The sequence below is a fragment of the Ischnura elegans genome, chromosome 7 (assembly GCF_921293095.1).
Source record: "Ischnura elegans chromosome 7, ioIscEleg1.1, whole genome shotgun sequence".
NCBI lineage: Eukaryota > Metazoa > Arthropoda > Insecta > Odonata > Coenagrionidae > Ischnura > Ischnura elegans.
This window is the reverse complement of record NC_060252.1, coordinates 106862138-106876356: the sequence shown is the minus strand read 5'-3', so window position 1 is coordinate 106876356 and position 14219 is coordinate 106862138. Positions and strand designations below refer to the sequence as shown.

At 44.3% G+C, this 14219-nt stretch overlaps 1 protein-coding gene across 1 annotated transcript in view; it reads right to left on the bottom strand.

The window, feature by feature from the left end:
• Window positions 1-11525, bottom strand: part of LOC124162540 — a 54448-nt gene extending 42923 nt beyond the window's left edge. Inside the window, exon 1 of the mRNA XM_046539115.1 lies at window positions 9575-11525. Coding sequence (XP_046395071.1) covers window positions 9596-10789 — 1194 coding nt within the window. The 5' untranslated portion in view covers window positions 10790-11525 and the 3' untranslated portion in view covers window positions 9575-9595. The remainder of the gene's footprint in view (window positions 1-9574) is intronic.
• Window positions 11526-14219: the final 2694 nt, after the last annotated feature.

Sequence of the window (14219 nt, the reverse complement as noted above, 5' to 3'; positions counted from 1 at the left end):
TCATTTTATATGATACCACGTGCCGGAAATGAAAAAAGTTGCGGCGTTATAAAATTCGCCCACCACGCTAATGTGCGTTCGTGGGGATTGCAAACCAAGCTACTCAAGTTCTCCATCGATACTCCATTTTGAACGTAGAAATTATGTTATTCATTGCGATTCCTAGAGATAATTTTTGCGCCGAACTGATGAGTGATATTAGAACCCTACGCATCCATAAGTGCAATACATAGTTAAAAGATTTTCAGCAGCAATTTGTGATATTCTGTAAATTAATTATAGTTTTTCTACGACATATATAACTTAATTAATGCCCTATTATGTATTTCACACCTTTATATATGGATCAAGTATTTCAAGCTTAAACTCATAGCCTCTAAATAAAAAATAAACTGCTCAAATTTAGAAAAATCTGTATCACCCAGCAAACTCAGAAACGAAAGCGTTCCATGCCATTTATAGTACTCTTATGCGACATTGCTCAAGCGTTGAAAAGGGATAGAAATGAATAGAAAGAAACTGAGTCTTATTTATAGCTGTGATCTTACGATTGTGCGAACGATCGTTTTTTTTTCGTTTTTTTTGGAAGACGGAATCAAAGTCGAAATTTCCCGTGAAAAAGGCCCCTAGGAGAAAAGGACATTTTCGGTTAAAATGCAGCGCGTAAATCCATGTTAAGCGTAGAACTCGTCCGCGGAAAAGGCCGTTGGTAATAGGATATTCTGTTCACAAAAAAAAGAGACTTGGTGGAAAAAATTCGACGAAAATAATAATCCAGGGTGGCGAGATAGACGCAGGGATGCAGAAAAAAAGCAGCAGGCGAACAGAAAAGCGCAGAGAGTTGGGAGACATGGATTTAAACGGAACAAAAAATTAAAAGTACTCGCTCATACCCGACAAAATGTGCGGAACAAGTTCTCCCCAGCAGTCTATTGTTTTTCTCCCGATAGGAGCGGTTGTCGCGGTGGGACTGGTTCTAAAAATTCTTGGCTTCGCTCAGATATAGTGCTTGCTCCCTCCCGCCCATCACTTCTTAAAATTAAAAAAAGGAGGGAGAAAAAAAAACAGAATATAAAAGCCTCCCGAAGGTTAAAAAAGGAGCACCCATCGTGCCACCCTGACCTAAAAAGCATCCCTCTACTATTTTTTCCACCGTGGGTACACCCTCGTGCCTTAGGGTACGAGGATACGAAAAAAAACGCGAGGGATTAGGGGCACATCCTTTGTGTCCCCTTTCCTACCGAACTAGGCTCGCACCCAGGGGGCAAAAAAATAACCTCCCCCCTCCACAAGCTTCTGAGGGCACAAGCATCTTACCAAGGGGTCTCGCGAACCCTGACAGACGTGTCGCAATGAGGAAAGGTGGGAGAAGGAATACTTATGCCCACAAAAAAAGGTCACGGGAAACTATTTTTTATGCGTGTCTAGTTTTTTGATTTCGGCCCGCAACGTGGTCTATGGGTCGCTCCTGAAAAACATGCCTCTCTGAGGCGAAATGGGCAAAAAGTTGCAGTCGCATAAATTACGTTCATTAAGGATGCGTCCAAGTGAAGCGTGAGCATGCTAATGCACAGATCGCATCCATACAATGCACCTACTTTCTGCCTACCCTCACCTTGAGAAAAGTAATTTATTCGGCCGTATCTACACCTGTGGGTTATGCACGTAACATCCTTCGACGCATGATTTAGCGCCCAAAAGGGTTTTGCGCCACGGCTGGATTGTTTTCAACGAAATGCAATTTTATGCATTTCATCAGAGCGCGAGCGAATGGCATAAAAAACGACCGTTAAAAACGGGGGTGCTGCCGTGGGGTAGCTCTTACTTATGTTAGACGAGGGTTGGGGGACCTTGGTTCGTCTCGATATCGTAAGCTCACGTGAGACAACGTTAAAAAAATGTTCCCTCGCGAGCGAAGGGCGATAACGACCCCGAGTGATATAAATTCAAGGTCTTTGAGCTCGTCCTTCCGCCTTGGCAATATATAACTCGTTGAGTATCCTTGACAATGGGAAAAACTAATTTTTTTCATGCATAACGGCGTCTTATTTCAAATACTCCAAACAAAGATACTTTTATAGCCGTAATTTGACATCCGTGAGAAACACATAAATTCAGTCCTTGATGGTATTCAATCCCACATGAACTAGTCGAAACAAGGAAGTTATTCAATTTATTCCCTAGTCAAACAATTCAGCACAAAATATGTGATCAAAAGATATATATTGATATCATATAACATTTCTTAGCTTCAAGCAGTTGAATCTATCATGAAAATACAGTGAGCTTTAGTCACCATATCTATTTTCTCCTCATGCCAAAAAAATATGAATTCACTACCAACGGAACTACCCAAAACATGTATAGCATAGCGATCTCTTTGACTTACAGAAGACAACAAAATATATATGCCGAAAAACTGCTATTTTATATTACTTGCCAACCATTGTAAGCTTTACATCTTATAGACTGTATCCTAAAATGAAAATAGTTATTGTCTCGAAAAGCATTGTTTCATTTCTTTTTTTCACAAAAAAATTATCAACAGATTCGAGATTATCGACAAGAATGCTTAAAGCTCGGCAATCAATCAGTTTGACCGTTGGTTTCCCTTACTATATATATTCAAATAGTCCAAAGATCATATTGCAAGGTGAACAGTTTCTCAACGTCTTGTTCGATAAGTTCGGCATTGTGAATGTACTGCATGCATGTTAACAGATGAGCAGCATTCTCCGTGTACGTGGACAAATGACTCTATGAAATCGGATATTGCCAATACAATCAAATCCCGTAATAAACCTGGGTAGCTTCCGATGCCTAACTTTCATTTGGCTTCGAGAGAGGATGTTTTACCGTCTGAAAATGTATCTAACCGTGGGAAGCACCCCGCAAAAAAAATGCAAAAACTGATCGCACGGTAATGGGACACAATGGCGACTATTTTGAAATTTGTAGATACGAAATCAAGGATCGGTTTACGTTCTGTTGAATTATTCACGGCCATCGCAGGGTAAGGGGTGAGTCCGCTGCCGACGCCATTCGAATGGATGGGATGTCCCATTCAGGGTCCCGCCCTGTCACGCGCCGCGTCACACCAATCGAATTTGGAGCGGCAATCGAAGACGGGAGATAAGAATTGGGATTCCGGGTCGAAGTATCGAGTTCCGCACATCAATGTCGAGTTCCGCCTTCAGAGAGTACCCTCACCATGCATGTGTGTGGGAAACACGGTCCCCAGAATGAAAATACACAGCTTACTCACTCCCTCTCTGCTTCAATGCCAAGGTTGAGAACGATAGATGAGAGTAAATCTCACTCCAGACTAGATATGTGCGAAGACTGAACAAGAGAGTGGTTTCCTATTATTTTTTTTGCCTAAAATGAAAGATTACTACTCCTGAAGTACGCATTTCACGCTTTTAGATTTTTAAATGACGATATCTATTTTTCGCGATAAAATGAATAGTGAACATTTTCAATCGCGCGAAAACGCGACGGCTAAGTATGAATGCTGGGAAAAGTCCGTGTTACGTCATTATGGTTCCCGCTGTTGCCATCTGAGGTGACCTTGGGGCGAGGCTTTGAGCGCTGATACGATGCAGGCTGCTAGCAGGTAGCAGAGTACCCTGCTAGCTGGTAGCGCTTGGCTTAAATAAGGATTATTAATACCTAATCAAACGAAGAAAACTTTCCGAACTTAGGCAGTTTTAATAGGAGATTATTAAGACATGTTTCCCTGTGCTCTGTGCCTCATGAATGCTTTGGTAATCTCAGACAATGTAAAACCCCTATCCTCTCGTGAAGAAACTAGGTCCCTGTGACGTCACGTGGAGTGGAATCGCATGGGCGCCAATCTGGTCTTTTTTAAATGAGGTTAAAATTGACCATTGCCATCTGTTTAAACCGGGATTTCTAAAACCAAATAATTTGTATATTATGAATACACTAATGTTGGGTAAGGAATCGCAATCAATGCCTTTCGTTTTCTTTGGTGAAGGAAACTACCCTATTCCCCAATTGAGAACAAAGAAAAGAGTACCGTATAATTTTTAATGCCCACTTCTTCAATGTCATGCGCTAGCAAAAACGACAAACCAGGAATTAAAGTCAGTTATAAATTGGCTATTATTCTTTTAAAACGACTGCTGGTATTGATTTCAAATTTCGGGTGTGACGCAGTGGATCCTAAAGTTCCGAAAGATCTTAGCGAGCAGAAATTCTTATTTCACTGAAACAAATGAATGGTCATGATCGCAACGCCCGCGCTTTGAATTCTATCAAGTATTTCTTCGAAATCTGATCTCTTTTTTCCCCTAACATTTATTTTTAAATCTTAATTAGCCTTCGAAAACGATAGAACAGCAAATAATTATGCCCACCAAGCCGTAACCTATACCTTGACGGTGATGTTCAGATTATCTTATTGGTCACTCAAGTACTTGCGCTTTAATATAGGCATTGACTCCTTTAAAATTAAGTTAGTTAAGCAGGTCATGATGTATGCCACCCTATTACTTGTCTTCCGGATATTTCGAGTACAACAGAGGGAACTATATTAGGAGATGTTCGGTTATTATTTTTCAAAATAAAATTCTTTCCCTGGTGGAGTTATAGAAACATAGGAGGGCCTTCTTAGATTCGTGATAATACGGTCATTGTGGGATGCAAAGGAGAATGTGATGGAAGAGAACCGCGCGATATTCAACGAAGTCTAGAGTGGTATTGACAATAGGATTGTCGTAGCTAAGGACGGCCGTTGTCTAGGGATTTCGGTGCAAAAATGAGATCGCAAAATCAATTTACGCAACTAATGGAACCCTTCAAAGGACCATTTCGCGTAATAGGGTTTGTGGAGCACCATTCATTCATAGGATCAGGGAACCCCGTCATGATCCATTATGTATAGCTTGCATTCGTTCGTAAGGCGAAGGATTTGGAGTCCGCCGTGATGAGAGCGGAGGCCTAATTGTAAGCGGCGGGTGACATCAAGCTGTCGTGACGCCCTTTAGTCGGCTTCGTGGTCGCAATCGCATCGTAACTGGTGATGTCACCCGCCTCCGTCACCAAAAGCCGAGTGGGATGGTTAGATGGGGGGGGGGCGAACAGCAATAACGAGGCCCTGAGGCCTAAGCTAGGCGAGGGAAGGTGTCAATGTGTGTAAGTCCACGAAATGACGAAGCCATATCAATTTGGCAGGACTTCAGGCACTTTGCTAGGGTAAAACAAAATTGTAATTTTCACGAACCTTCTTTAGTTTCACCAAAAACGCTGCTAAGCCAAATCAGATCATATAAATAAAATAAGAGAGATAGACTGTCGAATAGACAGATTCAGAATGTCTTTTTTTCCACGATCAATAAGAGATTATAACGGCAGCGATAGAACTCATAAATAGATTGCATGACTTGTAGTGCAGCCTACTAACCTATGTAAAACTTAATGCATGTTTCTTAATTTTATTATTATTTCTAACAGCATATGTTAGTGTAATTTGCTAGTATACGTGACGTTTTTGGACCGTGTGGTGTGCATGTGGGAGTCCAATTGCATGCTGCATGTTGGTGATTGATCATCCCCTGCCAAACACCCTAGAGGTGGCTCGCAGGGTATCATGTAGATGTAGATACGATATATATTCTCAGACTCGGTGGTAGTAGGTGGGTAAATTCCAAGATACTTATACTTAATTCCACTAAGTACTACAATTGTTCGATTCGGTAAAATTTGTTCACTTCGCTTGGGTAAAATAGCATTTTCATTCCCAAAGATTTCCTTTAATGGGCGCAAAAATTAGCAACAAATTCCAAGACAGAGTATTGGTACAAGCAATTTTGTCTATTCCACGACAGGGGGATAGTGCAATTGGGTAGATGAATTTGTTTCAATTAAATAATAATTTTCAATTCTCAATAAATATACTTAGATAGCTTCAAGCAGGCATTGCTCGCGTATTGTTTCACTATTTAAGTGAAATGATCACGAATAACTTCCACAAGTAGAGCCGAGCACGATTAACTTCGTGTTTCTTGGACTTGTTACGAATCAGACTCGGGTATTTTTTTCACATTTGCCGTCATGTTAAAGGTACAAAAATTGTTGAGCTGTGAGCATTCAAATCGGAAGAATTACTCTTCCCGTAAACCGTTAACTTTTGTACATCGATAACTTCCAAAAAGTATACTTTATGCTTTAAAATGAGACACTATGAGCACAAAATCAATTAAATTTCCGAATATTCTTCCGATCGCACATTCCCGATGTTTCACAATCAAACAAATAGTATTATCCCTCTTCGATTTAAAGCACAGCTAAAAAAAAACACTAATGACCGAATGATGTTATAAGTTTTTTACGTAGTATTACGGATTCATGAGAATGAAAACGATCACCGATCAACGAGTTGAAAGATTTAATTAACGGGAAAGGTAAGTAACAACGCACATTACCACAGGAGTGGTAGGTATTATTAAGTTATCATTTATTTTCCACATCTAAGTCTTGAACACTTTTCGATGACTTAAGAGCGACATAGCCGACGGAACTAGCCAGCAATAAATCTTCCATTCCTGTGGTAAATTCGCCCGTAATTTATGTGTACATCCAATATTGGTAATACGTTTGACGATCGAAATTACGACAGCTGTCGCGTTAGTTAGCCGGTTACAACAACGGTTTTATAATCAATAATGAAAAACACTTTGTTACTTCCACAAAATTCACCGAGTTTCTATTTTATTACCGGTTTCGGCTATTACACCATTTTCAAATGCAAAGTGTTTTTCATTATTAATATGGAGCCCTTCCACCACGCAAAAGCTTCAAGTTTCGATTTAACGGTTTTGTAAGTTTGAACTGAGACGGAAATGAATGACGTACCATGAAGCAATTTACCTTGATACGTGAATCTCAGCGAAGGAAACAATGAAGACAAAATAAAACGTCGGAGAGGAAATGGGCTGGCATAAATGCACCGCACGGAAACACCCGTGGCGCTAGTGTCGGGCACAGCAAACGTCTTTACGGGGCAGACACTTGGTTTGGTGGAGCCCAAGGGTCGAAGTCTTATTCACGCACCATGCTGTAGCGTCCGTTTACGGCCGGATGACCGCTTTAAAACCTCCAAACGAAAGCATTTATTACTTTTAACGAGGTGAAATTCTCATTGATGAGGGACATAAAAACATGCCCGGACCTCTTGGCATGAGCCTACCGATGAAATTAAAGAACGCTGCCCGCAATAATGAAGAGACCCCGGCTAAAAAGAGAATGATGACAAGTACAAGCGATTTCGCTCCCATTAAGGGCAAGTTTGGTCGAGGCTAGGAGCGATGATTTATCTCAAGGAAGACCTTGCATCAATATAGATCGCTGATATAAGCGTTTGGGTCAGTTGAAGTACTTCTTATCCCCTCAAGTAAGGACATTTAAAAAAATATATGATCTTGTGTTCCTTCTTGCCATCATTTTGGGAAAGGTATAATAAAAATCAGTTTTTCTGCCTGGAAAGAGTCCTTAGTATACGAGAAACATATTCAAGGATGAAGGATCTAATATTTTCCCGGCGAATAGAGTGGAGGAAGAGTTCTCGGGTTTCCAGCCGGGTCAAAGGGTTTTTCTGCACAGACGTTTCGAAGGCTAAGTGTGCCATATTCATGTTCACCCTGAAGACGATGGCAGACTTAGCCTTCGAAACGTCGGTGCAGAAAAACCCTTGGAAACGGTTGGAAACCCGAGAACTCTTCCTCAATCTTCAAGGATTATTCTCCAATATATGTAAGAAAATGCCATACAGGCATTTAAAATCTCTGTGGTCAATCTATAACCCATAATTCGAACCATGTTCCCTTCTTGTGAATATGGTCTCAGAATACTTTCGCTGACATCTAATTATGCGTTCGTAGAATGCCACCGAGGGCGAATGAGGGTGAAATTTCACCCTAATATGAAAGAGCGAAAAATGAGGAAAAAAGCAATTCGCAAGAACGCACGGATTTAGCTTGTGCACATCATTCATGAGGAGACGAATGTGCTAAAGTGACGAAATCACCACGAAACTCTTCCAAATTCGACCGATCCATTTAACGACAGTTTTCCATACAACATGTAATATTCAAGCATGCAAGCCATGGGAACCGAGCCAAGGCGAAAGATATTTCTCACTGGAAAGAACTCTAATCTACTGCAATGGTTCTAAAAGCAATCTACATCAAGCAAGCGGACCCCATGCAATGCAAAAAACAGCACTATACGGCAGAGGAATGATAAAGGTTGAAGTAGGTAGATGTGTTAAATTATTATTATACGAAGTTTAAGCAATAATCAAATAGCAACAGAAAGAAAGCAGGATGTAAGGAATGGAGGCGTATTGCGGAGAGAATCATGCGGGAAAGGAAATGGCTTTTACGGAATGAGCCCTTCTCTCAAAGCGTGCATATATTTGAAGGATCATTAAGCAGATTCATAACAGTACCGTTCTGCGGAGCAGTGCACCGAAGCTTATGTTTTCAAGGCCTGGTCAATTTTGATGAGCAAAATACCAAGAGAGAGTACGGAACACAAAAAAGGAAGCAATGGATGCGTACGAGGATATTGCCTGAAGCACACGATTATTTTTCACTGACGAGTTCAAGGATAGCGGCAATGACAGCTCAAATGCTTGATAGCTTACGCCATTGAGTCCAGGATAATAATAGTGAACACATGTACACCCCTGACAATAATAATCACCTGCATCCCAGATACGAAAATGAAACTCAAACACGAATACTGAGGCAAAATCCCCTGGTTTGATACACAGGTATTTATTGATATCGGTATACTTTTTAAACTATGAAATCTGCAAGGTGATATCATTTGTTATAAATGGAAATTATGCCAGGGAATCCAGGCAAAATTTGGTCGGTGGAATTTTGTATTTTTTCGTGACGTATTACTTTGCTGAATACCACTCCATTATCTTGACTTTATTAAATATTTACAGAGAAACACTAGGTCTCTATTGAAATGAATTTGTAATACGAGCACTTCACTACATAAGAGGTACAATGATATATTTACATCAAAGAAAATGATTCCAAAAAATATTCATATTTTAAAGAAAAGAAAGAGTCTTCTTCACAAACTCTTAATTATCCAGATGACAGCGTAGGCTCCTAAACGAGCCATAATAAAAAGTCACGAGGGAAGTATGATGTTTCTCTAGCGGTAGTGAGTTACCCTTACGCTACTTATCTACCATTTCTCCCTACTTTGAAAAACATATCTTAGCAGCTCCTTGAATTTGCCAGCGAAAAATAATAGATCGTAAAGGCATGTTTGCACAATACATTAATACGTACGAGATAATGTCTGTTTGCGTGAATGATTTTGGTGGACCGGAACGGAACATGTACGAATGCATGAACCAAATTAGAACAGGTTCTATTTTCTGTGCATGCATTCGCACAAGTTGGGTGGTTACACGGTGCATTTTCAGAGTTCATTCTCGCGTTCATACATTAACCCGTACGTGTTAATGTACCGTGTAAACAGGACTTAAGATTCAGGCTGAATGGATACATTTTTGACTTACCGAAGCACTATAGACTCGCGGTCAGCACTGAGGCTCCTCCGTCCACCACGTCATCATGCCCGTGACGTCACCCTCGGTCACCAGGTCGACCTCGTCGCCCGGGTGTCGCTGCAGCAGGGCGCCAGGCGCCATCGCGAGGTAGGCGGTTGCCGAGGTGGAATAGCCGTGCGGGGGAGGGGAGCCGGTTGCCGGGTGCGGCTCAAGCATCAAGGGTGCGGCGCAGTCCACGTCGCCTTCACGTTTTATCCGCTCCGCGTGGTAGAACTGGAGGACCCCCGCGGCCGCCACCGCACCCTCGTACCCCTGCAGACGAGTGTAAGGGTCGATGTCCACGTACTCGAAGGGTTGGACCGGCTGCAGGGGAAGGTAGTGCCTGGCTCCGTCCTCCACTACCGTCATGGGGGCAGCGCTGGTCGGGGGCGGGGAGGCAGGCAGGAAGGAAGAGTCTGCAGAGGAGGAGACGGGCGAGGGGGCGGGAGAACAGCGGACCATCGGGGGCGGGGATTGATCCCGCGGCCCTGCCTCTGATGTCTCGCCTCCTCCTCCCGACACCTCCTCCTCGTTGTCATCGCGGTGCCTTGGGCTGCCGCCCCCGTCCGCTTCCCTCAGCATCTCCTGAAGGCTGCGGATGTACTCCACCGCGCACCTCAGTGTCTCCACCTTGCTCATCTTCTTGGATGCTGCGGAGCCGGAGCCGCTGCTCCTCCCAGAAGGCTTTTCCGATGGGGATGCGGCCCTCTCCGCGGCGGCCGCGGCGATCAGTGCCGCTGGGATGTGCTGCCTCAGCGTTGCGAAGCCGTTGTTGACCTGCTTGACCCGGTTCCGCTCCCTCGCGTTCCTCCTGGCCACGGAGGCGGGCTGGTGGTGCTGGTGATGGATGCGGAGGCCGGCCCTGATGGGGGCGGCGGTGAAGGGGACGAATGGGGCAGGGCCGGCCGAGGGTCCCCTCCGCAGCACGGACACGTGGGAGTCGTCGGAGGGGCCGGCCGAAGACGAGGAGGAGGACATTGTGGAGTCGGGAGACGCAGGGCACACCTCCGTCTTGATGGATCTGAGCACGCCGGGGCTGTTGCTCTGAGGACCCCCGTACGCGGATTCCATAGAGGTCTCCGCATGGGACTCCAGTCTGCCGTACTCATCTTCCAGCATCTTGGAACTGTCGTGCATGTTCCGATGGCCTATGTTCACAACTCCTCCAAGGGCTGTGGTCGCCATTTCTAGCACTTATTTCTTCACTATCTCACAAAATAATCAACCGCGGGGTGGTCGACTTGTAAGATTTGTTTCTTATAGTTCACTAAATTGAAGAGCTAGAGATTGTGACTTTGAAGATGATACATTTGCACTACTTCGGAGAAAAAAAATGCAAATCACAAATAATAAAAATATCCCCTTGGGTCACAATAGCGCCCTCTCCTCTTCAGTCGGTCGAACTGCTTCACCCATTCGAAAAGTCAAACGAGTTCGAACTCCGCAGCGCGTAAACGTTCTTAATGGGAGCGTTAACTCATCCAGGAACTTAGCCGTTGATCCACTGAAGCGAGAAAACAAATGCGTTTGTTTTTTTTTTCTTTTTGAACGTATCGCGGAAACAGGATAGAAGCCCGTTGAGTCCCTCGTCAGTATCACAAACACTAAAGGACAACCCGCGTCCACTCGCTATCTCTGACTCATTTTCCGTTCGTTCCCTTATCGTCTCGTCCTCGCCCACAGCCAAGGTAAGCGCGCACTCGCGAGGTTAACACGTGCTTTCGAAAAAATTACGCGCCAACTTTCGCTGAAAGAGTCGAGGGAATAATAGTTCCTCCCGCGCGATCGAGTCCAACTGGTATTGTCGCAGCGGAGGGAGTGTGCGAACCGTCTGCCTCACGGTCTGGCGATGTGTGTCGTCTGCCGAGGGCCCTGCACTCTTATTCCCATGATTCAGTTCGGGTGGGCCGAAACAACCCTCCCCCCCACTCCCCACTCCTCCCCTTCCCTCCGAACGACCAGTCGCGTGCCGCCGCCAATGAAGTTTGGCGCGGGAACGCACTCACACAAAAACACGGCTGCCTTTTGTCCGCGGCACGCTCTGGAAAAAAAATATATATAATGCGTGCTCCGTGTATAGCAGCACGCGCTAAGCGCACGATGATCGTGCACCGCCTCCGCCGTAGATCGCGATAAACTTCATTTACGCCCGCAAAATCTATTCGATCTGCGAAAGGAACACAAATACGGGAGACAAACTCCTGTCCGATTGCGTGGCGGGACGAAGACTTTCCTAAACGTGGTGAAAAAAGAGCTGGTCCTCTTGATAAACCCTCACTGTTGATCAAAAAGCGTGCACTTCCTTCACCAAATAGGAGTAATCCGGTACCATTCCCAAATCCAGGGTGAGGTAACGGCTCAGCAGGATCTCAAGGAAGAGGGAAAAAAAATGAAAAACGAAACCAGGTGTCCAATCTTCACAAAACGAATAAGGATTCCACTCCCATTCCGAAATTGAGAGCGAGGAGAGACGAACTGCTGTCCTCCAGCGTGGCGGGACGCAGAGACCTCGAGGGATGAAAATAAAAGGGTTCGGATCCCGTTCCTTTTCAGACTCTTCACTTCAGACTTCCTCTCGTCTTCCTCCACACTTTCCCTCTCGTCTGCTCTCGCGGCGAAGAAAACCGTTGGCCCAAACTAGTCGTGGCGTGCGGGGGAAAAAAGGACAAAATCCAGCCCGAGGGACACAGTGGGTAATCCACCCCGTCCACTTCAAAAGCCGTCTCTCGTCCAACGTCCAATGGAAATGTGTTGTGCTCTTTCCTTCGCTGTTGCTCCCGCTGCAGAATCTGAAGGCTGCGTTATCACTCTAAAAATTCTTCAATGTTCCCGGCGGGAAGTGATGGAACCCTTATTGCTTCCAGAAACCCTCAGTCTTGGAGAGACGGGAGAAAAAGGATTCGGAAAGTGGGTCAAATGGAGCAGTGTCCAAGAGCGGGTGCGACAGCTCATTCGGCGCGTTGAATCGGGCGCAATTGGAGCAGTGGAGGAAGGAACGGCCGTTTGATTCTCCGTCGCGTCGGCCGGAAGAAGAGTCCAAGGCGGAAAAAGTGCGGCCGGACGATGCGAGGCTGAAGACCCACTCTCTGACTGGGGCCCGATGACGCTGCTATGCCAATCTGTCGATGCTATCCCACCGAAGGAATGGAGAGCAATGCCAAGGAGGCCTTGTGCTGTGAGCTTCCGTGCGGAAGGTTTTTTGACAAGGGGCAGGAAGAAATGGAGAACCCCCACGGGAAAGAAATGGGCGCGGGAGGAGGAGGGGTGGGTCTTGGGGGAGGGGGGAAGGGAATTGGGGTAGGGGCGGGGGTTGGAGAGGCGGCGGGAAGGCAAGGGACGGGGGCAGCATGTGATAGCCACCCCCCGCACGACTGCTGAGGGTCTCTGCGATCGACACCACTTGGCACAACTTGGATGCTTGTGTGCCTGCGATTCGCGAGACGACGAAGTATGTTACACAAGTTAGGATGGGAATCTTAACAGGAGCGTAGACCGAAGTATAGGCTTAACTTACTTAGGAAATTCGAAGATGATATTTTCTCACACGACGTGAATCATATCCTTCGTTTACCATCGTACTATAGAAGACGCGATCATGAGAATAAAATAAAAGAAATAAACTGCAAAACAGAGATATTTAAGATGAAATTCTTCCCTCGTACTATTAAGGATAGCAACGTTGTCTCAATTGATCTGTGTATGGCGTCGCTCGCTAGGATCACTCGTTGAATGTTTTTTCATAGTTCTAACCTTGCATGTATTTGCTCTAGGAATTAATAACCATTAGCAATTTTTTTAATGAATAAGCATGTATAAATTGCTTGTGCACGTAATATTTCTATGACCGTGCGGTGTGCATGTGGCTGTCCTTTTGCATGCTGCATGTAGGTGATTTGTCACCCCCTGCCAAACATCCTAGAGGTGGCTCGCAGGGTATTATGTAGATGTAGAAGTGATAATGCTATGAAAGACGCTGAAGATAGAAATGCCTCCAACATAGAAATTACGAGAGTAGACCCAAAAAAACGTGACTCCCTTCTCAGATTGAATCGCTGTTTGAGTCCGAAAATTCGTGAATCAATTAGTTCAAAAAGCCATATTTGAATGAGTAGATACAATATGGAAATGACTGTTTGAGGCGTAACTTTGTGAAATCAATTCATTATTAAAATTAAAAAGAAGAACTTTGTGGTTTCACATGAATAAATGTTGATATTCATGTGAAAGCACATAGTTCTTCTTTTTAATTTTAATATGGAAACGCTTTAGATTGCCTTTGAACGTAGTTTGTGGTTTTTAGTACAGCTGTAGAAATAAATTGTAATGGACGGAACCGAATGCGTAATCACGGTTCACGAATAATAAGTCATATTCCGTATCTCGGATGACTCAGTGAATGGCGAATGAATTTCACACATTCAGGGTTGGGAGGCATGAGGGATTTTCCGATCAGCAGTCGAGCGCTATACCGATGACTTACACGTTCGACTCCGTTATCTGTATTTACGACTTGCACAATAAATGCGAATCACTTAATTACGGAACTCATGCTCGGTGCCAACCATGGAATTACAAAGTGCAAACTAATTTTGGCCATTCCTAAATTTGAAGTTGC